Source organism: Polypterus senegalus, chromosome 10 (genome assembly GCF_016835505.1).
Source record: "Polypterus senegalus isolate Bchr_013 chromosome 10, ASM1683550v1, whole genome shotgun sequence".
Taxonomy (NCBI): Eukaryota; Metazoa; Chordata; class Cladistia; order Polypteriformes; family Polypteridae; genus Polypterus; species Polypterus senegalus.
In genome coordinates this window covers 94241715-94269549 of record NC_053163.1, presented here as the reverse complement: position 1 = coordinate 94269549, position 27835 = coordinate 94241715, and the positions used below count along the sequence as shown (strand labels likewise).

General features: G+C 38.1%; 1 protein-coding gene across 2 annotated transcripts; it reads right to left on the bottom strand.

The window, feature by feature from the left end:
• Positions 1-27640, bottom strand: zgc:92907 (uncharacterized protein LOC436733 homolog). 2 transcript variants are annotated; one of them, XM_039766231.1, is made up of 4 exons: positions 27547-27640; positions 19450-19612; positions 9276-9414; positions 1-992 (listed from the first exon to the last, which is right to left on the bottom strand). In XM_039766231.1, the coding sequence occupies exons 3-4, from the start codon at positions 9344-9346 to the stop codon at positions 872-874; spliced, it is 192 nt and encodes a 63-aa protein (XP_039622165.1). In that variant the 5' UTR covers positions 9347-9414; positions 19450-19612; positions 27547-27640; the 3' UTR covers positions 1-871. The 2 variants fall into 2 exon arrangements, with proteins under 2 accessions (XP_039622165.1, XP_039622164.1); XM_039766230.1 differs by having other exon boundaries at positions 27446-27631.
• Positions 27641-27835: the final 195 nt, after the last annotated feature.

The window sequence follows — 27835 nt, the reverse complement described above, 5'->3', positions numbered from 1 at the left end:
TGGTTTTCAGTTGTTTTTATTTCGCATTTACCTAAGTATCAAACCAAAAATGATCAACGGGATACAAAAGACGTTCTGGTTTAGTCTCTGTAGCAGGTCACCTCCTCTGCTGTGGATTGAGCAATCATCTGAACTCTGCAGACATATTTTCAAATGTAACCCTTTAAAGGCTCTCCTGTAGTGCTAGTTTCGACTCACTACTGTATGTATTGTAATGTTTGTTGATTTCTAAAGTCAATAAAGCTCGCTGTTCCTTGGCTTGCACCACCAACTTTAAACCCTGTAATTACATCTACAGAGATTTTGTACATATTGAGCACCATAGTGCATTAATAAATGCCCATATATTCCAATTATTTTATAGTGCATTAAAAAAGACAATTTTCTTAGTTTCAAAAACTTTAAGATAGCAAAAAAAAACAACAAAAAAAAAAACAATAATAGTTATTTTGTGCATTTCTGTTTATCCCACATCCTTCCCTACAGGTTTAGAGTATATTTTCAAATGAAATGCAACTCTCTACCCACCTGCAGCAGAAAGATGGCAGCATGCCATTGCTACTGATGCTTTAGAAATTGAAACAAATGTCATGTCAAAAAAAAAACAAAAAATAATACATCACTTCTTTGATATTTTTCTTCACAAAATGAGAAGTAACGTTTTTACAAAAAAAAAAAAAAAATGTTAAGTATTGTAACAGATGAACTGTTCAGTGTAACAGACAGGAATATGAAACTCTGTGGCTTGTACCTCACTTCTTCTGTATGCTTGTTATCGTTGACTTACAGCTGCAGCAGAAGGCTTGAATAAAATCCATCCATGGAAGTGACCACAGTCTTGTTTCAGGTTGCATTTATATTCATAGACTTCTCAGTCCACTTTCTCAAGCCCCACAATTCTGTCCATGAAAATGGCAAATTCCTCAGTTTTCCCAGGCAAAAATGGTTTAAGAGCAGATAGATCCATGCTCTTCATTGTGTCAGCAAGTGTCCTGAAAAGACAGAAAAATAAAACAGATTAATCATTAGCCATTAAAATGAGGACACAGTGCACGTAATCCCTTTGAAAGCAGAAGCAGCCTCGTGACAACAGAGTGCTCATTAACATCCATTTTAATAGTTTTCAGCTCATTTTGTGGCTACTTCAACTCCTTGTATTTTACATTTAATGAAGCCATTAGGACAGCACTACTGCAGTATTTACAAAACCTGTCATATTTTTTTCCTGAATTGATTTAACTAAAATCAGCTTTAACACATGCATTTTGTAACAACATACATTTCTTTTTAATATTTCTCCTATGGTTGCATTACCCTACAATAAGTTCAAATATTTTAGATTAGATACATTTTATTAATCCCAAGGGGCTTATTCAGATACATGCAGCAGCAGAAACATAAAAACAAGGATACAGACTCACAGGACAAATAATACAGCCAATCAATCAATTGATATGTAAATAAAAATAAATACATTTAAATAAATAAATGATAGATTTTGATAGATATTGTTCAGATATTTCAAAATGATATTTCAAAATAAACTTAACAAGTGACCTGGGAGGAAGCACTGAAATGTCTGATAGTGGGCAGAAAGACCCCCAAGAGGCACTTATTAGCACACCATGCTAAAATGAGCCTGTGGCAAATGTGCTCCAAGAGAGCGCCCCCTGGTGGGCATGGAGGTGATTTTTCATGATTTGCCACCATCCTCTTTTCTGTAACAGCTTCCAGTGTTTCCAGGGTTCCTCCTGTGGTTGAGCAGGCTTTCCTGATAAGTTGATTCAGGCACTGTGTTTCTTTTGAGCACAACTTGCTTCTCCAGGAGACTGCAGATTAAAACATCACACTGGATACAGTGGACAGACAGAACATTTCCAGTAGGTTGTTGCACACATCGAAACACCCAAGTCTCCTTAGCAAGTGCAATCTGCTTTGGCCCTTCTTCTACAGTGCCACTGTGTTGTCAGACCAGTCCACCACCAGCTCTTTTGTCTTGCTGATGTTGAGTTGCAAGTTGTTGTCCCTGCACCACAAGACGAAGTCCACCACAACCATCATGTATTCTTACTCATCTCCATTTGCAGCCTATATTGGATGAGTCATCTGAAACTTTCTGTAAATGGCAAGCGGTGGTATTGTGCTAGAAGTCTGTTGTGTAGAGGGTTAGCAGGGCAGTTCCCTGTGGTGGTCCCGTATTACACATCCTTTTTTCTGACCCACAGACCCTCAGCCTCACAAACTGCTGTCTGTTGGTCAGGTAGTCCATGAGCGAGGAGACTGTGGGGGCATCAAGATGCAAATCCTTAAGCTCTTCTCCCAGCTAAAGAGGCAGAATGGTGTTAAAAGCAATGGAAAAGTCAAACAGCATTATCCTGACCGTGTTGTCAGCTTTGTCCAAGTGGGAGTAGGCTCTGTGGAGCATATAGATAAGACTGCACCTTCCATGCCTATATGTGTCTGATCAGCAAATTGCAGAGGATCCAGATGTTCTAAAACCAGTGGATGTAGCCGTTTTAAGACCAGCCTCTCAAAGGTTTTCATGATGTATGAGGTAAGAGCAACTGGTCTGAAGTCCCTGGGATCACTGGAATGACCTTTCTTGGCCCTGGGACCACACAGGATGTTTTCCACAGCTGGGGAATCTTCTGCAAATTCAGGGAAAGGGAGAACAGTGTTGAAGGAACCCACAGAGCTGGCCAGAACATATTTTTTATCAAAATTATCTAACACCAATCTTCTTCATCCTAAGTCTTGTATTTAGTCTCAAAGGAGCTACTTTGCATGTAGTATTTAATTTTGCAATTAAAAGAAGTTAAGAACACATGGGTTGTTTAAAACATATTGAAATGAAAGTAATCAAAGAAAGAACACATCAAGGTCTTTAGAAGACAGCAAGGCATTACTTGTCTTGTTAGTTTTGTCTCTGCTGTTTGCAAATGTTGTTCTTCTCTTTCGTCCAGGTCTACTGGGTATGTTTCATTCAAACATCCAGTTGTTGTGGACAAGCTTCAAATCCTCATAAGCTCTACAACTGATTAGTCGCAGCTTCACTGTTCTGGTTAACCAGATTTAGCTCAACAATTAAATCTGAAATGAGGCTGTCATTTTTCCTGGATATAATCTTTTCTGAGCTCATCGATGTTATGAACTTTCCCATAGATGCAAAGGCAGTGAAATGTGTTTCTACATTAACAGTTCATGGTGCACCAAGATAACAGTCTTGGAAGTTATTTGTCCAATAAATCTGTCATTCTTATCATGAGATTCCTCAGACTGCTGCATGCAACTTGGACCACATCAAAGATATTTATTTTTCCTTGTTACAGACTGAAAGTAAAATCTTCAAAACCAGAAAAATGAAGTGGACATAAGTGGATTATTGAGGCTTTCTGAATGCACTGAGGGATGCATTAAACAGCATTATTCCACCAATGATTGTTCCTCTGTTTGGAAAGGTCTACAGAGGATTACAGATTCTACACGGAAATCTTACCAGCCTCTAAACTTGCTCTTCCTAATCACCCGTACAGCTTTTACTGCAAGTGTTAAAGGCACTCCATCAAGGCACAGGTCCCTGCTGATGGCTCTGCTCCACCTGACTTCTCATTCTTACACTCGAATCCCACCCTCCATGTCATTGAGCATGAAGCAAATTTGTTCCTCTCGAGACAAAATTCTAGTAAACCAGCTGACCCAGAAGACCCAGACAATTTCACCTCCTTTCCAGTTCCTGACTGGTTCAAAGTATTCCAAACTATCTCAGGGCCCAAAAGGAAAAAAAATTGCCTTAATCAGACCAGACCTATACAACTGACCGCATTAATAATTAAAACACTCGAATGGCTAATTGTTCAGATTCTTTTCATGAACCCCTTCACTTTGCTTACTGTGCAAATAGATCAGATGAAGATCCAAGGAACATGGCATTCTACTACATTTTGCGGCATTTAGTCGCTCCAAGTTCACATACCGTATGCCAAAACTCCAGTTGTGACTTTTAGTTCAGATATTAACACAATCACACCAGAGCATATAGTGCGTGCAAAATGTACACTTTAAATAGGAAGCGAGCACGTTGTGTCTCTGACTTTCTGTGAAACAGGTTTTAGACTCTGGCGCTAGGTGGACATCAGCTAGAGTGCCTGAGCCTGAGCCTGGACATGGACTCCCTTCATGGGGGTGGTCTGTCTGTCTCCTCTTCTCTCTTACTGCTGCACCTCCAGTGAGTTGCTGATGCCACTACCAGACTTGGTCTAATCAGCAATTGCAATTAAGTGTCATGTTAGCCAGTGTTGAATCTGCTGGCCAGTAGGTGTTTCCTCCACAGTCTGGACTAAAACAAACTAAAAATGGTTGAAACTGTTGTGGATTTCTGAGAGATACTATTTATAACCAAGGTTAGAAGGACAGCAACACCATCAATTGGTTAGAATAATCTACATTTTTATCATTATTATCACTCATGTGCTTAGCTGGAAAGAAAAAAAAAATTTGTTATCAAAATGTTGCAATAGCACTTATTTTTTCTCCATCAACTTAAAAGTTAAGCCTTTCACAAGAAGTGCTCGTTCAGTTTAATACAGCAGCCACTAAAAGCATTTTCACTTCTTCCATAATTGTCTGGTTTAGCAGTAAATCTGCTCTATTCAAACATACCGTAATGTACATCCTTCTGTCTGGACAGCAAAAAGGACTGTAGACCTGAAACTGGACTCTTATATACTGTACATCTTAGGTCAGGAAGCTTGCAATCAACATCAGTAAAGACAACACTCATTCAAAAATTACCAATTTCAATTACTGCCCTTATGAAAATACACTCCGAGGAAGAACCACACGGCACGTAAAATGCTCTTTACCCACTGTACAGTAGTAGGTCTGGTCAATCACAACTTCTGATTCACCTCTGTCTCCCCAGATCTCCATATACTTATTTTTACTTTCATAACTTATATGTAATGGGGAAGGAGTATAATTTTATATGATGTCATATTGTTTTAAGTATTTATTTTGTTTTCCTGACTATTGTTTGCTGTTGTTCATTTTTAAGGTGTGATGATGTCATACGCTGCATTTTGTACATTTGTGTACATCTGTAAATGTAACAATGAGGTACAATCTTATGGAGTATGCTGTCTGGCAATAAAATTAAATTTAATCAAGTCCAGACTTTTTGTACTCACTCACTGGCCAGACAACTATATTCCACCGGTGACTGCAAATGCACATGGATAAGGGCTAGGAAGAATATTAGACCATTTCATGAGAATATGTCACTGTATAGATTAAGTCTTTTTATATTTTAGGCAATCATTCAAAAGGTCAGAATTCTATAGTGCATAGAGCTTCTTTTTCCTAACTTGTATGGTTTTCTAACATCTTTAAAATACCACGAAACTACTGAAGTGTTCACCATCAAAGAACTTCCAACAATTGGAGGAACCAAAATATCTAGGACCTCTAATGCATTTACTTACAATAGTCATATTTTCCCTCTTTGATGCTCCATGTTGGTTGACCACTGGCAGTTTGTAATACCACTGCATACAAGTGAATGTTGCTATACAAATCCCTACACTACTGAATTGTAATGATTACTAATACTGGAAGGGCTCACAAATAATGTATGGATCACTTGGCTCGTTTTATTTTCCCACTGGATTAATGTATGCGAATGCAAGGGGCATGATTTCTACTGCATGGGGACATGTCCATATTCCCCAAAAATAGATAAAGTGGGGTTCATACAGTTGCCACCTTCATTCTGTATTGTTACTTTTGAACTCAGCTGTTTTATACAGTATTCATTGACAGAAAAGTAAGCAAATAAATTATTTAAACAGTATCACACAGCCCTACTGTCTCAGAAAAAATACATACCTTGTCAACTATGTGAGCTTTTCTTCTGGTAATTCTAAGGATGTGTGTGTTAGGACACTTCATAAGTTCAAACTGGCCCCATATGAGTGAGTGAGTGTGAGTGACCCTTTTGAGGGTGGGTGCCTGCTATGCAATTAATGTTTCTGAGAGAAGCATCAGTCACTCTTGACCCTAAACTGGATTTAATCTTCTTACTGAACTGCTCAACTCTAGACATACTTATAATACTGTAAACTGTCCAGGTATGGCGTTATTTCAGTGCCACTATTCTGAGCACACGTAAAAAAATATTGAGCGCACGTAAAAAAAGATTGCAAGTGCAAGTGTTGCATTTTGAAGAGAAATTTATTTTGAGTGTACAAAAGCTGAATTTGAGTGAACAAAATTCATTGCTGCGTGCAAAAAATGTATTTCAGTGTTTGCGCTTATCCATATACACACACACAATAGCACCCCCTTTCGCTCAGTTTTTCATTTGCGCTTGCTCGCAATGTGTTGCTTGCGCTCACAACATTCTCTGCTGCGAGCGCTCAACTCTCTGTACACCGTTATAAGTGTGCCACAAAACCAACCAATCACAGACTTGGTTTCAAAAATTCTGATTGGCTCTTACGGTCTCCAATCAGCTCGCTAGCTGCTGCATTCCGGACACCGGAAACACTGTCCACTCAGCCTCGCTTCTTGCAGATAGAGGGAGTTTTGATATACTCTGCAGCCAAAGAAGAGAAAATAATTAAAGATATTATCCGCAAATTGGGGTTTAATTGAGTTTAGCTGGATTTAGCTACATTTCGGACTGTTTCCGGAATGCAGCAGCTAGCGAGCTGATTGGAGACCGTAAGAGCCAATCAGAATTTTTGAAACCAAGTCTGTGATTGGTTGGTTTTGTGGCACACTTATAACGGTGTACAGAGAGTTGAGCGCTTGCAGCAGAGGATGTTGTGAGCGCAAGCAACACATTGCGAGCAAGCGCAAATGAAAAAACTGAGCGAGAGGGGGTGCTATTGTGTGTGTGTATATGGATAAGTGCAAACACTGAAATACATTTTTTGCACGCAGCAATGAATTTTGTTCACTCAAATTCAGCTTTTGTACGCTCAAAATAAATTTCTCCTCAAAATGCAACACTTGCACTTGCAATATTTTTTTACGTGCGCTCAGAATAGTGGCACTGAAATAACGCCATATCCAGGATGGGATGAGTGGCTAATTGGCCTAGGCCACCAGAATTGCGCCTTAGTCTTACTGTAACTTTATCCGTTAAAATCAACCATGAACCTCCTAGAGGTTTATTTTGTAAAGGAATGTTGTTGACTAGTTTTTGTTTTCCTCATCTTTACTGTCAACTGGCTATATCTCAAGTAAGATGTTATTAGAATTATACTCTCAGTAAGGAGCACTGTTAAAAACAAAAACCTGGATTGACCTTAACTTAATGATTTTGGAAATAAATGAATGAATGGACTTTTTGTAAACACCTTCCCAGTTGTTTCCCTGTCTGTCTGCCTTTGTGTTTATCTGCGGTAGGAGAGCTACTGCAGCAGGCAACCTTTGAGAGGTGAAACACAAGAACTTCTTTGCAGCAGGACACTTTTATGTTATACCCTGTGTCAGAGTCATTTGTTATCTAGTTAGCTTATATTAAATTGATAGAAGTATTTTCTTAGTTATGTTAGAATGTATGTGTATTTATTAGTGCATTGTCAATGACAGTTTCTATTATAAACCCCACAAGATAAATTGAAAATGGAATATTCTAATTATGACTACAGACTAGTTCAGTTTATGATCTGCCTTACAGTTGGTAAGGCATGAAGTACAAACAATTTCAAACCATACAAACAGAATGTACTCAGTGAAGCCTATGTAAGTTTGCCATTGAGAAATTACACAACCTTTAAGTATAGAAAGTAACTGAAGATTGTAATGAGACAGAGAAGAAACCTTTTTGCCTTTTATTGTGCATGTGTAATGCATTTGTTTCTGAATTTTTGCGATTCGTTCTTTTTAAATTTTCACTAAATCTTTTTAAAATGAACTTTACTAGACTAAGAAATTTCTTTTGTTATGTGTTTGACTCATGCTAAATCCTGCCTTGCGAGCTCAGTAGCTGCTTGATTTGGGGAAACTACAAAAGACACAGCTTCACAGTGTAATGGGAAAAGCAGGTTTGAGAGATTGAAGGCTAGTACCAGAATTACAGAGCAGATGATGCTTTGATTTACATGTGTGTGTATGAATATATCAATGTACTGTAACTATTAAAGTACCTCTATTTATGAGCCTAACTGCAAATGTGAAGTGGGAAAGAAGCAATGAGAGGTAGAAGTGTGTTCTTCAAGACTTCTCAAAAAACTGAAAATAAGTGTTAGAGTGATGGAGGAAAACAATCTTAATAACATATTTAGGAACATCTGCTGCCTCCTAAAACAACCAAAATGCTGTTAATGTACCTTCTGCAGTCTGGAACGTCATTTCCCAAATGCCATGTAGCATAATGCATAACAGTAACCCCTCCACATTTGCAAACTTGACATTCCCAGTATCAGTCATTCGCAAGCAAACAATTAAATGGGAATATTTTTGGAGCCGAAGAAACTCGAACAAGATGGTGCAAGTCAAAAAATATAAACAATACTGAAAATGATTTGTATTGCATAAAATTATATAAAGTATTAGTGTTATATAATATTTGTTAGTGTTATTATATATTTAATACTAAAAGTGATTTTTGTTTAAACACTGTCCATCTGTCTGGTGATCTGTCGATTGTAAGTGATCAGACAAACCTCCTTGTGTGGAGTTGAAGATGCACCAGTCTTCTTTCAGCTGTTTTCTGGATCTCTCAACAGCTGCTCCATATCGCCTCTGCAATCTGCCTCATCCTTTGCCTGAGCAGTTTTACCACAAGGCTCGCCTAGGGACAGTGGCAACTAGATATACTACACTTTCTTAGCTCCATGAGACCGAAGCTCCACCAACATCCGTACATTCAGGCAAGTGGATCTCAGCAAATGGAGAAGCAATTGTGGATCTGCAGTGGTGTCAGTCTATCACCTGTCTCCCACATCCCCACCCAAAAGACACTAATGATTCATTTTAGTATTTGGTGAATGTACTGAGAAGAGTGAATTAAGCAGCAAATGACAAAACAACATTGCAAACTGTATGCAGAGTCAGTGTAGGTGCCAGTATTTTTGTACCCTAAGTGAACATATAAATATTGTGCAACATGTGGGAGGTTTTATGGCGATGTTACGTGCATAAAAGACAAAGGTATATGTCGATATTCAAATGTACAACAGTCCTTCTTTTTTGTTTATTTTTACCTATGCACTAATTTAAAGTGTATCACACTTAGTATGTCTGAAAGGGTTGATGCGAAAGCTTACTTGCATGTGCAGTAATAAAGATGCCCATCACGATGAAGCTGTCTGGCCAACTCCAGTTGGTGATTGTCCATTAGCTGATCATTGACAACAACAAGGAGAGGCTTTCCTGCCCCTAATGTTTCCAAGCAACTACCTGCACCTAGAAAAAAACAACTGAGTTTAACGTGATAGTACTCAAGTGAGATAAATTCAGAAATTGCAAAAACAGCTGTTAATTTATATTGCATTATAAAAAAGGAAATGCTTTTGTAACCTGATCTTACAGATCATCTCCCCATTTTCCATTTCAACTTTACTGCATTTTTTTTACTAGCTAAACAAATTTTGATGCATGACTGGAGTATGTGATAATATAAACATGTTTTATTTTACATGGAACTTTTAAATGCAATTTAAACATAACACACATAACAATTACATATAAATTACTAGAAAGGTTAAACGAATTGTCATATGTAATAGACAAAGTCAGAGGTAGGGACTGAACAGGGGAGCTCATCCTTTACATTCTGGTGCCTTAGTGACTTGTTAATCTTGTCTGGTATTAACTATATTACTTGCATAACGTGCAGGCAACAATAGCTACTTTTTACCATAAATTCAGGCATTTATAATACTTTGCCAATTATGTAAACTCTCTGTACAGTGTAAAATTAAACATTATTATTTCACAATATGCTTTGCATAGTTCAACACTAGCTTGTAAACAGAGATATTTCCACACCTCACAGTGAAAACAAAATGTTCCTGGCTGAAACCAAAAGTGCCAACAACAAAAAACACGTTAAAATGCAAAACAGAAAAAGCCTGCCTCACTATTGAAACATTTCTGTGCGAATGCTCTGCTGCTGTTTCATATTATACTTTCAGATAAAATATTTTATAAGGAACAACGTATAATCAAGTCAATTCATTGAATTTTCTTACAAAGCCAAACAAAAAAAAAAACAGTTTAACAATTAACTATTTCCTGTAGTTTAAATAAATCTTAAGTTCAGTTTATTTTTGCACAGTATTTGTCCTGATGGAATTGCTACAGACTGCTTTATAAAATAATGTAGAGATAAGCCCATACATACATACATCCATACATGCATAAATCACAAAGACTGCAGAACTCAGAAAATAAGATCAGGCAGCAGAAGAGAAAACAGTTTTGTTGTGGGAGTGAGTGTAGCCTAGAAGTGTCCTGTGCCAGCTATTTTAACCCCAACCACTCACTCACAACATTAACAGTTGTAGAAACCTAGAAGCAATTGTAACTGTTTAGCCATTTTTGACTGACAGTGTCAATATGAAGGAATCATAATAGGAAAAAAATCTTTCCAATAACACTATATGGCCATGCAAAAAGAATTCACTAAGTGGGTGCATCCTTGCAAGATGTAGGTAATCAAGACAAATTTTTCTCCAACAAAAATTAGCCACTGTGTGCTGAGACACCATAACAGATACTACAAACAGTATTTAGAAGTAGTATTTAGTGAACTTTGCATGAAAATCTGACCTGAAAGGCATAAAAATCAACATACAATATTCTCAGATCCAGTGCCTCTAATTCAGGGATACAGGGGCATGCCCAGCTCTACCACATATGGCATTGGGCATTTAGGGTGGTGGCATTCTGTTAAATAGACATTGGCAATGGGAGGGTATGGCTTTTTGGTGTTTTTTTTCCCTTCTGCCGCTGACCCCAAGAAATTTGTGCAATTTGCAAGAATCTCCAAGGGGGAACAACACTGTTCTTGAGATCGAAGATCTGAAATAATATGTATAGCACTTGCCTTCAATACTCTGGAGTTTTGCTGCAACATTTTTGCTATCCAAGCAGCATTGCACACAAGTAGTAACCAGCCCCGGATGGGGCGCCACACTTATACAGGGTCACTTTAGAGCTGCCAAAAGACTCATTTTGCCAACAAAACACAGTATAAACCAAAGTCTGACTGTATGCAATGCTGGGTTTGCTAGAAAAACAAGGACTTCTCTGCTGTCTCATATGCCTGGGCCTTGTTTCAGTTTTATTTGGAGTGAATAAGTTAATTTTCAAAAGTGTACAATTTTCCATAATGTATCAGACTTTAAAAATCATTTATAAATCACTGACATACAATGTCTAATGTACGGATGAAACACAGATAAAATGAATGACTGTGTGCCTAATAAAGGAATAATACATCTGGCTGTAGTCGTACATATCTGACATGTAGCACATTTTGAAGGGCACTGACTCAAACAGCTCTGCCAAGACAACAAATACTTCACCAGGAAAAATGTTATATTAAGATACAGACAAAATAAAAAATCAAAACATATGGCCAAGTGTGAAAATTCAGAAATCACGTTTCAGTTTTGGTCATTAGCAGCAATTGTTCATTTTGAAATAGGGTAAAACTCAGGAGGTAAAAGGTCTGAGTTATATTCATGCATGTAATTAAAACAAAATCACAAGAAAATTATAAAAATCAACCAGTGATTATTTTAAATATTCATAGTGAGTATCAACAAATATGTTATATAAACAACTTTTTAATTTTGTCATTAGACAAAAAACTCCTGGGGCCTCATGCATAATGCCGTGTGTAGAATTCACACTGAAACATGGCGTAAGGACAAAACAGTAAAAAGTTTGCCAACTTCCACGTTCTTCCGCTCCATAAATCACGGTCAGCGTGAAAAGTAACGGACGTGCCACGCCTGCTGCCACTCCCCAAACTCCTCCCAGAATTACGCCTCTTTGAATATGCAAATCAATATAAATAGCCCTTAAGCTCAGGGTTCTATGAAAAGGCAATGGCAAAAGCACAGGGGAAATAGAAGAATTTCAGCGAATACCAAGTGGAGGCAAGGAAAAACGTACTATTTGTTGGTTTAAACAGTGGTATAAACAACAGAAGGAAGTTGATTGAGTGACATAGAGTGCCGGAGAAACTTGAAAGGTCAAGATCACAAAGTCGCACAGTGCCCGAAATAAAAAAAGAAGCTGTCAGATATTAAAGTCACCATGAAAAGGCAAGTCGTAGCCCACCGTCTGAGTGTCATATGAAAGCTTATTAGGGTACAGAGAGAAAAAAAAGGCACACAGTGGGAAAAAAGCACGAAATGTCGACTTTAATCTCGAAATTTCCACTTTAATCACATACTTTGTCATTAAAGTAGATCATAAACTTCATCTTAAAATCGTTTATTTACTAGTTTCTCAAATCCCATCATAACTAAAGTACCACGTTAAATGCTCTGTTTTGTATTTGATCTTCTATGTGCTCTATGTGTGTGAATCATTATGCGCTTCTTAAACGGGCTTTGTCTTCCTCCGACTGACACAGAATCCATTAAATTTGTGATATTACAGCTCTCTGAATAATTAAAATACTGAGATCTATACTTGATATCATTTTCATGATGATAGGAGTTAAAGCATGTTATTAAACATGGGAACACGGCGCAGTGATTGATTGTTCATGTCTCACACAAGATGCTGCTGCGCCATGCATGACCTTCGATGAAATAATTTATTGCAGCAGTACTGTCTCTTTCAAATGATTCCTGTCCTTACTTTTCTTTCTCCAAATACCCATTTGCAACACAATCAGCTCTGTAATAGATATTAAGCCATCTGTAAACTTAGAATGACGATTCTTCAAAACTTTTAAGGAACATTGAAATACCTTTGTAGTACATGTTTAATTATTCTATCCTTCTATCCTTCCAGTGTCGCGCCAGCCCCAACAAGAATAGAGTGCGAGGCAGGAACAATCCGTGAATGGAGCACCAGCTCCTCTCTAGCGCTGCAGCACCGTGTCCTCACATGTTTAATAATTAATAATATAGATTATTTAAATGAAGTTAAAGTTTTATCTGTATAAAATAATAAACATACTTTGCTGCATTTCATCTTAAAAATGATATCGTCATCATATGTAAATACGCGCTTTATAAAGTGGCTCAGGTTGTGCAATATTATAACTGTATTGCAAGTTTACAGTGAGATAATTGTACTTATAAGTACAAAGTGTTCTACAAGGAGCACTTGATGGACTGATTGAGTGCATTTATAGTTCTTGGCATGAAACTGTTTCTCAACTGCGAGGAAAGGCTCTGAAGCATTTGCCGTATAAGACCAGTTCAATAGACAGTACGCATGGCTGAGGCAGTGTGTGCTTGATGCTGTATACTGATAATTCTCTTTCTGATCAGCTGCTGTACAGCTATGATTCACACTCAGATATAGTGATATAAATACTCTGAGTGGTGCAGTGAGAGTAATATGGAAAAAGATGATCCACTGTGGCAACCCCTAACAGGAGCAGCTAAAAGAAGAAGAAGAAGGTGCAGTGAGAGTAATAATGCTAAAGCAGCTATGGTATTTAGAATAGTTTGGCTATTCCGTGGACCATTATATTGTTACAAGTTAATTACAATCAGATGCATTAAACTTATAAACAATATGCGGTTAATTTCAGTGTATTTACAAACCCGATTCCAAAAAAGTTGGGACACTATACAAATCGTGAATAAAAACCGAATGCAATGATGTGGAGGTGCCAACTTCTAATATTTTATTCAGAATAGAACATAAATCATGGAACAAAAGTTTAAACTGAGAAAATGTATCATTTTAAGGGAAAAATATGTTGATTCAGAATTTCATGGTGTCAACAAATCCCAAAAAAGTTGGGACAAGGCCATTTTCACCACTGTGTGGCTTTTCCCCTTCTTCTTACAACACTCAACAGACGTCTGGGGACCGAGGAGACCAGTTTCTCAAGTTTAGAAATAGGAATGCTCTCCCATTCTTGTCTAATACAGGCCTCTAACTGTTCAATCGTCTTGGGCCTTCTTTGTCGCACCTTCCTCTTTATGATGCGCCAAATGTTCTCTATAGGTGAAAGATCTGGACTGCAGACTGGCCATTTCAGTACCCGGATCCTTCTCCTACGCAGCCATGATGTTGTGATTGATGCAGAATGTGGTCTGTGTGGTGGATTGCCGGCATTTCACTCCGGCCCTCAACCCCAGGCCGCCAGGAGGAGCTCTCCCCACAGCATGATCATGCCCCGAGTTCCAGCAGGGAATCATGGACTATGTAGTGTTTGTACACAGCCCTGCTGGATACCTTGGGGGCCACCAGGCGCCGCTGTAAGGGGGCTCGTAGGCTCTTATGTGCCCTATGACCCGGGAGTGCGTCACAGTCACGTGACAGGAAGAAACGACGTGCTCCCGGGTTGAAGAAAAGGACTATTTACCCTGACCCGGAAGGAATAAGGACTTGTGGACTGCTGGGCAGGAACACCTCCGGGTCAGGGAATATAAAAGGACTGTGGGAGCTCCCAGACGATGAGCTGAGTTGGGAGGCAGGGTGGCTAAGTGTCTGGGAGTGGAGGATTGTGATTAATTATTGTATTGTTTATTGAAGAATAGTGGAGTGGTGGTGCTTGGTGCACTTTAATATTATAATAAATATCATTATTGGACTTTTACCTGGTGTCTGACGTATAGTCTGAGGGTACAAGGGTGCGAGCGAGCACTTAATTCTGTCACATCTGGCATTATCTTGTTGAAAAATGCAGGGTCTTCCCTGAAAGAGATGACGTCTGGATGGGAGCATATGTTGTTCTAGAACCTGAATATATTTTTCTGCATTGATGGTGCCTTTCCAGACATGCAAGCTGCCCATGCCACACGCACTCATGCAACCCCATACCATCAGAGATGCAGGCTTCTGAACTGAGCGTTGATAACAACTTGGGTTGTCCTTGTCCTCTTTGGTCCGGATGACATGGCGTCCCAGATTTCCAAAAAGAACTTTGAATCGTGACTCGTCTGACCACAGAACAGTCTTCCATTTTGCCACACTCCATTTTAAATGATCCCTGGCCCAGTGAAAACGCCCGAGCTTGTGGATCTTGCTTAGAAATGGCTTCTTCTTTGCACTGTAGAGTTTCAGCTGGCAACGGCGCATGGCACGGTGGATTGTGTTCACTGACAATGGTTTCTGGAAGTATTCCTGGGCCCATTCTGTGATTTCCTTTACAGTAGCATTCCTGTTTGTGGTGCAGTGTCGTTTAAGGGCCCGGAGATCACGGGCATCCAGTATGGTTTTACGGCCTTGACCCTTACGTACAGAGATTGTTCCAGATTCTCTGAATCTTCGGATGATGTTATGCATAGTTGATGATGACAGATGCAAAGTCTTTACAATTTTTCGCTGGGTAACACCTTTCTGATATTGCTCCACTATCTTTCTGCGCAACATTGTGGGAATTGGCGAATCTCTACCCATCTTGGCTTCTGAGAGACACTGCCACTCTGAGAAGCTCTTTTTATACCCAATCATGTTGCCAATTGACCTAATTAGTGTTTATTGGTCTTTCAGCTCATCGTTATGCTCAAATTTAGTTTTTCCAGCCTCTTATTGCTACTTGTCCCAACTTTTTTGGGATTTGTTGACACCGTGAAATTTTGAATCAACATATTTTTCCTTTAAAATGATACATTTACTCGGATTAAACGTTTGATCTGTCATCTACGTTCTATTACAAATAAAATATTGACATTTGCCATCTCCACATCATTGCATTCAGTTTTTATTCACAATTTGTTTAGTGTCCCAACTTTTTTGGAATCTGGTTTGTATAAAGCCACGTCAGGGATGTGGATCTAAAAAAGAAAGGGAAACCACACTGGAACAGTAGCACTGCTTTGATGCTGGGTGGCGCCAGTTTGCAAAACCAAGTGGAGAACTTGCATATGCCAAGCATTTAGCTACCTTAAAAATGTGCGTGGCTTTATGCCAAGTTTAGGTTTTATACATCACGATTTGAGCGTGGAAACAGGCGTATACAACATTTTTGTGCGTACGCACCATTTATACATGGGGCCCCTGGTGACTAACAGTAGGTCATTCAGTAGATCACAAACTCTGAGAGGAGTGCTGATAATAGCAGACATGACAATGAGACACAGCAGTAGCACAGTATTTAGCTCTGCTGCCTCATGAATCTAGTGCCCTGACAAACACTTGGCTGGGCATTGCTTGTCTGAAAACTGTATATTTTCCCTCTATTATATCTCTCACATCCTTAAAGCTGTGTACATTAAGTTGACAAGTGATTCTAAATTACTCATGTGAGTGTGAGTAAGGAGACCTTGCAATGAATTGCTGACCCATCCATGGAGTTTCAGAACGTTATGGCTTATAAATTTAAAGTAAAAATTATAAACATCTTTAAACTGCTGCCTGCAACACAATCCAAAGCAATAACAATGTTGACTAACAAATCATGTCTTTTGCCCCACTCTATTACAATTACCCTAAACCCTGCTCTGTAAGAAGTATTCTGTCCAGGCATCCTGGAGCAACTCAAATGCATTTATTTGAGACTCACGTCAGCATACATTAATTGTTCCTTTTTCACAGATATGTAAATCACTTACAATATTACTTCTTTAAAAACACTATAGTCTAGGGGTCCCAAGTTCCCAATCCTGCAGTACCACTGTGGCTGTGCATCTTCATTAAAATCAGCTTCACAAATAAATGGTTAAGTCTTAACTTCTAAATTATCTCATTGTTAAATGAGTCTTTTTCTTCTGTTATTTTGCACTCAGAAACATGCCAGAAAATTTTAGGGCTGTCAAAACGAAATACATCATTTGAATATAATTCAAATCTATATGAAAAAGGTTGTATTAAAAGCATATGCTGATATTTGGATATAAAATAATCCTTGTTTTTTTGTTTATTTTTACCTTGCACCTATTTTGGCAAAATGTTACTCTAGACATGCTATACGGCCGTACTTCTGAATTTTGCATATGTTTTGTATATCACTTCTAAAATATGCATTTTTAGTTTATATCATCATTTATAAAATGAATACATTTTTTTACCACACTACTCTGTTATTGGTAAGCCCGTTAACCAAAAAGCAGATTTTAGACACTTGCCCAGTGCCCTAAAACAGTGTTTCTGAATCTTTCTGCTGTCGCAATGCACTTTTTCCCACATAACTGTCTTTGCAGAGACCCACTACCATTATAAACAGAGTAATAGCACCTCGGGAACAACCATCAGCGGCATCAGTGGCTGACAAACACTGCCCTAAAAGTCCTTGCTGTGCTTCTGATGTTGTACTGTTTCACTCTGGAACCTGAGATCCCTGATTTGCTGTTTTATATCAACACCATTAAACATTGTCTGCTTCAATAAAAGGCCAATTTACTTTCACATTAAACATAATGGTAAATAACTGCCATATTTCTGATTTCCATAATATTATTATGATATCTTTAAAGCCGACAATTTAAAGAACATTTTCAGTGACATGAAAACTACCTCAACCAACACATGTCTGTTAGAGGCTGGTGACTTGATGCATCATTTCTAACAAGCAAAATGAAAACTGTTAAAGTTACATTTGTTATATTTTTACTGAATCTGTAAAAGGTGGAACAGTCCTGTTTAGTTTAATCCTATATGTTATTCTTTGACTATTGGTGTCCCGCTCTATGAAGTTATCATCTACCATCCACAATCTGAATTACAACCTACACTTATTGTGATTTGTTTTAAAATTTTGCTGTGTATTGTTTTTTTACCTAGTAGCATATCTTAAAGTTGCTGTTAATTAAAGTGTTTGCCAAATAAAAAACATGAAGAGGGAATACTTAAAGAACATTACAATGCAACACTTAGTACGTTCAGTAGCTCCTTTTGTAAAACACAAATAGACTTACCTCATCTCGACGTATATAAAATACAGATAGGCACTGACTTTGTGTCTTTTGCACCCAGAAAGGCACCCAATGGAGCGGGGGGTGAGTGCCAAGACTAAAGTAACGCATGTGTTTAACATGTTGGGTAATTGCGAGTCATTTTGCATAGGTTTTTTATATGCATTTACAGGCATGTAAAGTGTCCCACTGCCACTATTATGTCACTTTCCATGTACAGAAAATGCCATTTTTGTGAAGGGATGTCTTTTTAAGTGATGACTGTACAGTGCACAAGTCATAAGCACTGTATGCACTGGAGGCACACCGTGAGTAAAAATATCAATAAGCATACAAAGACACATCAAGTACAAATGTATATCTGGCAGCACTTAAAATTTGAACCTATGCTTGAATATATTCTAATATTTACTTAATGTAAGCATTCAAACCTTAATTTTTAGCAGCCCTAGTATACTAACATGCAAACAAAATAGTGTCTGCATTGCTTATCTCTAATTGTCAGTATTTTGATACAATTCACATGAACAGGTTAATCAAAAAGTATATGGTAAAAGAAGGTTAACATTTAAAGATGTTGCAAAAAATGCACATTTCTGAATGTTGTTTACATTTTAATATACAAACGCATATTTCTAAATGCAAAATATGAGATGAAACAGGCTGGAATGACAACCCACAGCCAGAATGGTACCCCAGAACTGAATATGGAAACCCCTGCTCTAGACAGTTTTGAAAACACATAAGTTACCATAGTACTGATTATAATTATATCTAATGTAAATTCTGACTGGGCTAAATAATTTGTTATAGCAAATGAAAAAAAAAATCTATATTTTATGGCAACAGAATACTGTGCAATATTTAAGTGTTTTTGGCACTTTACCAATATTATATTTTCAATCATAAATATTTTCTCCACTATGAGAACATTTCTACATAATGGAGGTCTGGGACATGGCTATGTCAGGAGATACTATGTAAAACACTGGGCATGCTACGATGACTATAAAAACAATGATGAGGTTATCATGCATCACAAACAAGGAAGCCCTTCAAATCAAGCAGACCAAAAAAAAAGAGACTACAATTACGGCACAGCATGGATTTGACATATACAACAGGGAACAAAGCTGCGGTCAGTGGTCACACATAACCTAACTCCAACCTATAAGGTACACATCTCCAAGCTCATGACCTGCCTATAAGATCTTACAAGGAACACTGTGGAATTATAATTACGGTCACACAAATCATAACTGGTAAATGTAACAAGAAAATACACCATGCAATGTAGAGAGAAAGCTTTGTTAAAACAAGAAATAAGTGCAGAATTAGTTATTTGCCATGACTAAGGTTCTGAAATGTAATAAAACACAGTACAAAGAAAAAACACAAGTGATTGCTAGCAGACAAAAGTCAATATCTGATGGATTACCTGCATGGCTAATAACAAGATCTGCTCTCTGAATCTCCTCAGCAATAGAGTCTTTGTACTGGAATACTTCTAGTGTGAAATCCCCAAAGGTGCATGGCTCAGGCCTTACCAAACCACGTCCAATCTGGAGAACCAGTTTCTCAAAGCCAAGTTCACGGAAGATCTAGAAAAGAATTTTTTTAGTATTAAATCCAAATCATTTGGTATAGAAAATGAGTGACCTCCTTCTAGGTATCACTCTCCATTTACTATAATTATCTGCTCAATCACTGTTTCAAATCACACATTCACATAAAGCTATTTAAAGAAGATAGGCAGGAAAAGATGGGTTATGTGTTTATGAAGTTGAGAAGGAGCATTAGGACTTCAAATGAGGCATGGTCATGAGAAACAGATGTGCAGCTTGAGTGTATCAAAAGTCGGCAACCAGCTGACTTTTTCATGCCAAGACAGCAAATCTCAGAACACCAGGATACAAAATGGAGGAGGTGGTAATGATATTGTAAAAAGCTTTTATAAATACACAGTATGTAAAATTATAAGAATGATGTACAATGCCTTCGGTGGGCTGGCGCCCTGCCCGAGGTTTGTTTCCTGCCTTGCGCCCTGTGTTGGCTGGGATTGGCTCCAGCAGACCCCCATGACCCTGTAGTTAGGATATAGCGGGTTGGATAATGGATGGATGGATGGATGTACAGTGCATAAAGATAACATATATTGCTTTCAAGAATCTGAAAAAATTGTATCTCATGACTAGTACCTTGTGTGAAACATTTATTTGATTTTTCTCAGATTTGAACCTGCTTCACTTAATTATTTCACAAACAGCAGCCACGGCCTCAGATATAGCCGAGCTAATAGGAATGTTCACCGACAATTCAATTGCACCTTCCTGTATCTTGCCTCATTATTGCGTTCTTACCTTTCATGTGCTCCTTTTAACGGCCCCTGCAGTTCCAAAACCAACCACCAGATAGCAAACTGCCTCCTGTAAAATCCCAGGATTATAATTTGCTTGAGTTTGCTGTGAGGAATCTTACCTTTTTTTTTTTTTATTTGAATCCTCCACCCCTTTACTATGTAAACATGTTCCCACCACATTCATTTTTCTTTAATTGCATTATTTCAGGATTATTATTGTGTTACAAACTTACATCCCAGTAAAACTGCTCAATTATGCTTTTCTCTTCTTAGGACAAGTAGAAAGGGATTCGACATGGATGTGGTGGCCAATACAGAAACTGAAATCTGCATGTAAAGTATAAATTTAGCTTTATAGAGAAAGTGTTGCTAAAGGGGCAGATTTAATGTCTAGCTTGGTTACACTTTGTATTTGTATGGGTTGATTGCTGTATTTGAGCATGTGGGACTGTGCTAAAAGATATACTTATGCACCTTTGAGGTTGAATTCCAATATTGGACCCAATGTTACAAATATAGGCTGGGCATATTTTGCAGCAGCATTGCTCACTCATGTGTACTTACAGGCATATGTTTCACCATGTCTGTAGTATTAACATAAATGTAATCTAGAGGGTGGGTTGGTTTAGTACTGGCAGGAACTATATTCATAATGTAATTACATGTTTTAGAGAATTCAGATAGGTTTTGCAGAAATATACTTAGGCATCATCAACATTAGTTATAAAACTACACGAAAGTTAATCACATATAACAGGATTCCATCTATCTTAGCTACCTACTTTTTTCTACTTCCGAAGCAAGTCTGCAGACATATAATACATAATCACAGCTCTATGAAATGTTCACAAAGTGGGAAACATCTCTGGATGCATCACCAGCATATCACAGAGTACATGGACAAGATCATCCACATTCACTCAAGCTAACACACTTTAGAAAAGAAATAACCTACTGGCTTAGAGTGTTAGATTTACCTAAGCTTTATATCGGTCTTGCCCTTAATATCTGTCTTGAATGAAGATGCATATGAGCTGATACCAACAGCAGGCACCAATGTATTTCTAAACACCACTAAATATATTGTGAAATATACATTTTTGTGAAATATTCCAATTTTTATTTAGACACAATGTAAACTGCATTTTCAAATTTTACAGTTCTTATAGCATGTATAAGACAATTCCCGACTAATCACCAGCTTTTAGACTTCTATATTGTTTCTTATAATTAAAGTCGAAAGACATAATGGTACAGAGAATGTTATACTTTTAATTTCATTGTTTTCTGTGGGATGCATGATTGAGTAAAGTTTGTACTTCTCCCTCATAAATCCAGTGTGTTCAGCTATACTGAAACCTGCTTGATCTTTTCATACTCTCTCCATGTTTGTGTGGGTTCTAGTCCAATTCTCCTCCAACATTCTTAACACATACAGTAAAGATCACATTGTATCAGTGCATGCTCCCAAGCAACCACCTTTTTTCAAATCATATCCAAAGAAATATACAGTACATGGTCATATAAAAGAATAAAAGCAATTTGTTAATTTTTCATCCATGATGTTGGTTTTGAAATCAGTTTTGCCACAGAGCACTGCCGTCACCCTCAAAAGCAGTAGTTTACGGTTCTATTCAATAAGGGCGCGCACAGAAAGGCGAGCTTCAAAAGGGCGACCTCAATTGGGCACGGCGAATAAAGCCGTTCGTAGATAATTTAGTTCAAATGGCTCTGGAATATGTGAAGAGCAACAAAGGTGCAGGTGCTACTCGTAGTCGAAGGCTACACATTCAGAAAGGAGAAAACTATCAACGGGAAACACTTCTTTATACGTTCAATCATTGCCCTTATCTAATAAATTTTCTTCACAAATTTGTTCCAGAAATAGTTCGTTAGAAGTTCACGCATTAATTAATTGGATGTTTTAATATTCTTGCTTTCGCCTTTTTATACGTTCAGTCATTGCCTTTATCTAATAAATTTTCTGTAATAATTTTGTTGTGTTTGCCTTTATTTACTGGGCCCAATTGAGGTCGACCCTTTTGAAGCTCACCTTTATTTACGCGCCCTTATTGAAGGATACCATAGTGGACATGTTGTCTCCAAACCTCCCAATACCAAGTACCAAATACCTTCAGGATCTCTGAACTGGAAAAAGATTATTCACAAATCAGAGATACACAAGGCGATTCTAGAAGAAGCGTCTTTAGCTGAGTCAGGTCAGATCACCTTGTATGCTGAAGCCTGTGCTCCTTTTTCTAACTTCATTGTGTTTAAACCAATGCAGTGCACATTTCATTTATTCAATTTTGCTGTTATTTTCTTAAAAACAGAGATGATCTTTAAATGCTTTTTATTTGAATCAAGCAGAAAATAAAAAGCAACCTTCTGTTTTTCTGCCATAAAACACACTAGAAATTCACATGTATAGACGATGTGGGAAGGTGAAATCAGAAGTGGTATCTCTGAAAATTTCCACTTTACACGAATGCCACAAATTGTCAGTGACATTTTTCAAACAAAAGGTCAGACAGCAAAATGCAGTTGACTTAGTGCTGGCTCACTGGCACCATCTACTGTGGAAATTATATTTTACAATTAGTAAGCAGCGGAGCAGAAGGCACCCAGCATGGCCAGTCACTGAATTGCCATGGGAGCTATGAGCAATGTCTATAGATCTAGCTGTACTTACCTGAAGAGGGATTCCAAAACATTCAGTGTCAGGTTGGGCAGCCACACCTAACAACATGTAGTCTTTCTGCAAGGACTCATGACACATTGACATCTGTTTATCTCAGCGAGTCATTTTATAAAAAAATTATTTTACTGTATGTGAATCTTTTATTTATTAAACTGATTTTGAAGCAAGATGGCGGAAAGTATGAAACAGAGGGAGAATTGCTCCAAGTTTCAGCATATTTGCAGAGAACCTGAAGCCATAGCAAGGAAGATTCGGCACCTCCATTAACAATAAAAGAAACTGAAAGAAGACAAAGAATGCTGCAGATGGTTTAAAACACTTCTGCTGCCTCAGCTTCTTTTAAGAGTTTGTGAACCGGTGACACTGCAGCGTCAGCTAGGTCTTGCTTGTTTTACGCGGCCTACTAAGTGCAAAACAGATTGACCGCAACATTGCCCAGCAGCAGGTTCACTTGCACTTTCCCAATCTGTTAGTTCCAATCAGTCTAGCTCTCCTACCATCTTTGCTGACTGTCAAGACATACATGTTATTGGTGACTCTATTGTCTGGAACCTGAACTTTCCAACTAACACTTGCAAGATATTTGTGTCCTGTTTTCTTGGCACCCTGGTATGCACATCACAAGGAAGGCCTTGTCGGTTCTTGAGAAGCATCAAACCTGAGATGTCGGGACTGTGGCGCTTCATGCTAGAGAAAACCATATCAGATATTGACAGTAAGAAATGCTGAAGAAAGATTTTATATCACTCACTGAAGCCATCAAGGAGCGGGCCAGGCCACTAATGTCTTTATCTACTGACCACTGCCAATGATGAAATGATTCAAAGAGTGTTATAGCAGACTTCTATTCCTGAGTGACTGGCTATGATCCTTCTGCGAGGGACAGGACATCAGCTTCATCGACAACTGGGACCTCTTCTGGGGCAGACAGATAGGATGGACTGTATCCTACTGAATTTGGTGCTAAGCTCCTCTCTGCCACCATAACAAAGGCAATACAATGTCCCTGACTGCCTTCCATTATTCACAGTAATAGCTACAAAGGTGTCATTTTGCTTGGCTCTTCTCTACATTCATAATGGCTAACACGGTACAACACTCTAGTACTACAAAAAATGTAATTAGTCTACCTAGGTGCATTATATCAAGCCACACTATCGATTTGCTAAAGAGCACAGACAACTTGGTGTTAACGTCAGTGTCTTAATATCTCCAGGTGTACTAAAGTTATCCTTCCAAACCTCTCACTTAATATGGTGTTTTGTTTAATGTTAAAAGCATTAACTAGTAAAATGTTTATGTAAATGATCTTATTATTGATAGGAAAACAGACTCTTTATTTCTGTGTTAAATGTGGCTCAATAGTGATCGATCTGCAGTACTTATTGAAGCAGCTGCTAAACTTTAATTTTATTCAGTCAGTGCGTGAAGGAAAGTAAGGCGGTGGAGGCTTAGCAAATATTTTTTGCGCAAAGTAAACTGTAAGGATAGCAGCCTCAGTAGTTTTGCATTCTTTAGTATTTTACTATCACCATGATAGAAGTACCACATCCCCTTTTTCTAACTATATATCAACCACCAAAATATAATGAATTTTCCTATTTATTAACCATTATAATAACTAGTTATGACAATTTCCTAAAAGCAGGTGACTTCAACTTTCATGTAATCCCTGTGATCTGAAAGCCACAGAATTTATGGATCTTTTCAAAGCTTCTGATCTAATTCAACATTTCATCCAGTTGACACATAAATGGGACTACACAGTAGACCTGGTTATCTCATGCAGGCTTAGAAATGACGTGACTTAGACAGCGCACATTGGTAAATATATTGAGAGTTGCTGCATTTTCTTTAATGTAACAATGACATTTCCTAGAACACAAGAAAAGCACACTTTGAAGTTGCATTTGTAATGCACAGCTAGCTGCTGCTGATGCTTTTTCAAACATGCAAATAACCAGTCTTACTCAAGTATCTACAACCAGCAACATAATTATTAACGCCGACATTTTAATGTAAAGCTGAAGATTGTGATGGACAGTGAAGTTCCTAAAAAAACTGACCACCGCTGTAATGCCCTGGAAGACAGAGGCAGTTTGGGAACTTAAGAAAGAATGCTGTAAGACTGAAAAACTACATTAACAATCAATTATGAAATACTAAAGGCTTCTATTAAAAAAATATCTTGGTTAGATCTAAGAGAAAATCCTATTTCTCCAAAATCTTTATATATAATACGCTACCGTGGCTGTTCGTTTGTCTGTCCAGGATTTCAAATCACCTGTAGCTCACAAACCGCTTGACCTACTGACCTGAAATTTGGTACACATATACTAAGTGACCTCTACTACCCGCATTTGGGTGACGAATGACCTCCAAGGTTATTCCTTTTTTTTATTTTTATTTTATTTTATTGTAGGATCAACTCTCGGCAGCGGCCAGCAGGGAGGCCTTGCGGTGTTCTCATCCCTACCACCTTCGCCATCACTTTCCTTACCTCTTCATACCTTAAATCATTCTTAAGGCAGATTGAAGACTTAAGTGCCAGCTTAAATGAAAAATTAAAGAAAACATACTAAGTAATTGCAACACAAACACTGGCTTAATCACTTTTAACGCAAAAAGATGCCAACAGAAGGATAGATGAAGCAGGCAGCTATGGTGGATTACAAAACAGCTGCTCAGGAAGCAGCAAGCACATCAACCTCTGAGCAAACGAATCCCAAACATACAGAGAAAGAGAATGAAAACTATGAATGCTCAAGTCAAGTGAAGCGCCATTACTAGTAATAAATAATACTGCAGGAAATCCAAGCTTCTTATTTACAGCCATTGACTGTCTCTTGCAGCCCCCTAAGTCTGCTTCAGTGATCGCTTAAACCATCGGAGGCTAAATGTGAGGCTTTTGCAAACTCCTTTTCAGGGAAAATATCTGATATCAGATGCTGTATACCCCAAGCACAAACCTACCTGTACCTCAATTTAGTGAACACAGCCAGTTAAACTCCTTTACTAAAATAAGCCTAAATGATTTTTGTAAAATAAATTACTCAGTTAACACCATCCACACGAGTTCCACCGGCTTTTTTTAAAGAGGTCCCTGATCAACAGTGTATTGGATATAGTTAATTGTTCATTGTACTCTAAAAACTACTTTTATTAAGCCATTATTTAAAAGGAAAAATAATCTTTTGTTATTTCTGTCTTGGACACTTTTAGACCAATCTCTAACCTGCCCTTTTTAAATAAAATTCTAGAAAAAGTATTTTTTCAACAATTAAGTGAATACCTGAATAAACATTTTATTCTGGATACATTTTAGCCAGGATATCACAGGTATCTGTTTTGCGCTCCTTATTACTCTCAGTCTGCATGCTCCTACTAGACCTGATCATTTAAAACAAAGTGAATTATCACAGCTATGCAGAAGATACACCGATTTGTTTGTCGATAGCACCACAAGACCCTGAGACTTGAACTCCTCTTAGCCAGTGTCTTACCCGCATTATCAAACGCATGAGTCACAATTTACTTAAACTTAACAAGGAAAAAACAGACATTTTAATTATTGGCAGCAAACAAAAAAGTGAGGATCTTTGAAATAAACCAGATCATCTGACTTTACAAATAAGGCCATAATGAAAGAATCTTGTCGTCATTTTGGATTCCGACTTCAAATTGCAAATCACTAAGACTGCGTTCTTTCACTTAAGAAACATTGCACAAGTTAGATCTTTTATATCACTGGTTTTGTCTTTAGCTGTCTACATTACTGCAACGCACTCATATCAGAATTATCAAAAAAAGCAGACATCATCAGACGCATGTGGCAGTGAACTGTGCGAAGGGCGAGGGCACCCGGAGAAGCACTGCAAACGGACGCGTCAACTGGCTGCTAAAGCCCATCGGCTTGGACCCTGATGTCAGGCGTCTAATGGACTTATTCTTCCCTCTCTGACTTTCGAGAGCCCAGTCCTTCCTCTTCCCGTTCGGCCTTCCGATTACTCGTGGACAGTACGAGGACTCCACGGGGTACGCTTCTCCACATACATTACCAAAGATGTATTATTGGGGGGCGGTGCAGCTAAGCCCCTAATAGGTACTAAAGCTGGCTTATGATGATTACAAACTAGGACACTACTAAAAAGACGTATTGCACCGCGCTACTGTACTGAACTTAAAAACATCGTGTATACTACATAACAGCAAAACACAACGCGTCTGCTTCTTTTTACCGGAAAAAAAATGTTTGATGTATCGTACTACCGGGAATAAAATGGAGCTGTCAGTCAAGTGGTAAGTCTTTGCTTATTTCGATATGACTGAAATGTTTTAAAGGGACACGGCGACTAATCTAAACAACGCATTCACCTGGATGACGCTGTTTGACGTTACACTGAGAATTAGTTCATCAAAACTTGTACTGCCTACGGTGACAAAAGCGCTCTTCATAACTGCAGATTTTCACTCACTGCGGTTCTCCACGACGTTTCTGTCCAAAGCCCAAGAGTGGCAACCGGACAACCGTTTGCTTTCCCGGAGTTACAACCGACGTGCCAGGTTGTATTCTTGGTTTGTGCATTTAGCGCCACTTAGCGGTCAAACTGGTGTTTGCATGTTGAAATTACAAGGCAAAATCTACGGGTAATAAATTATAAACACACAGAGATCACAATAGATATACTGTAGATTACTACAAAATGTAAATTTGTATACCCACAAACAGCTGTATAAATATAAATCTTTGGTTTACTTGGATTC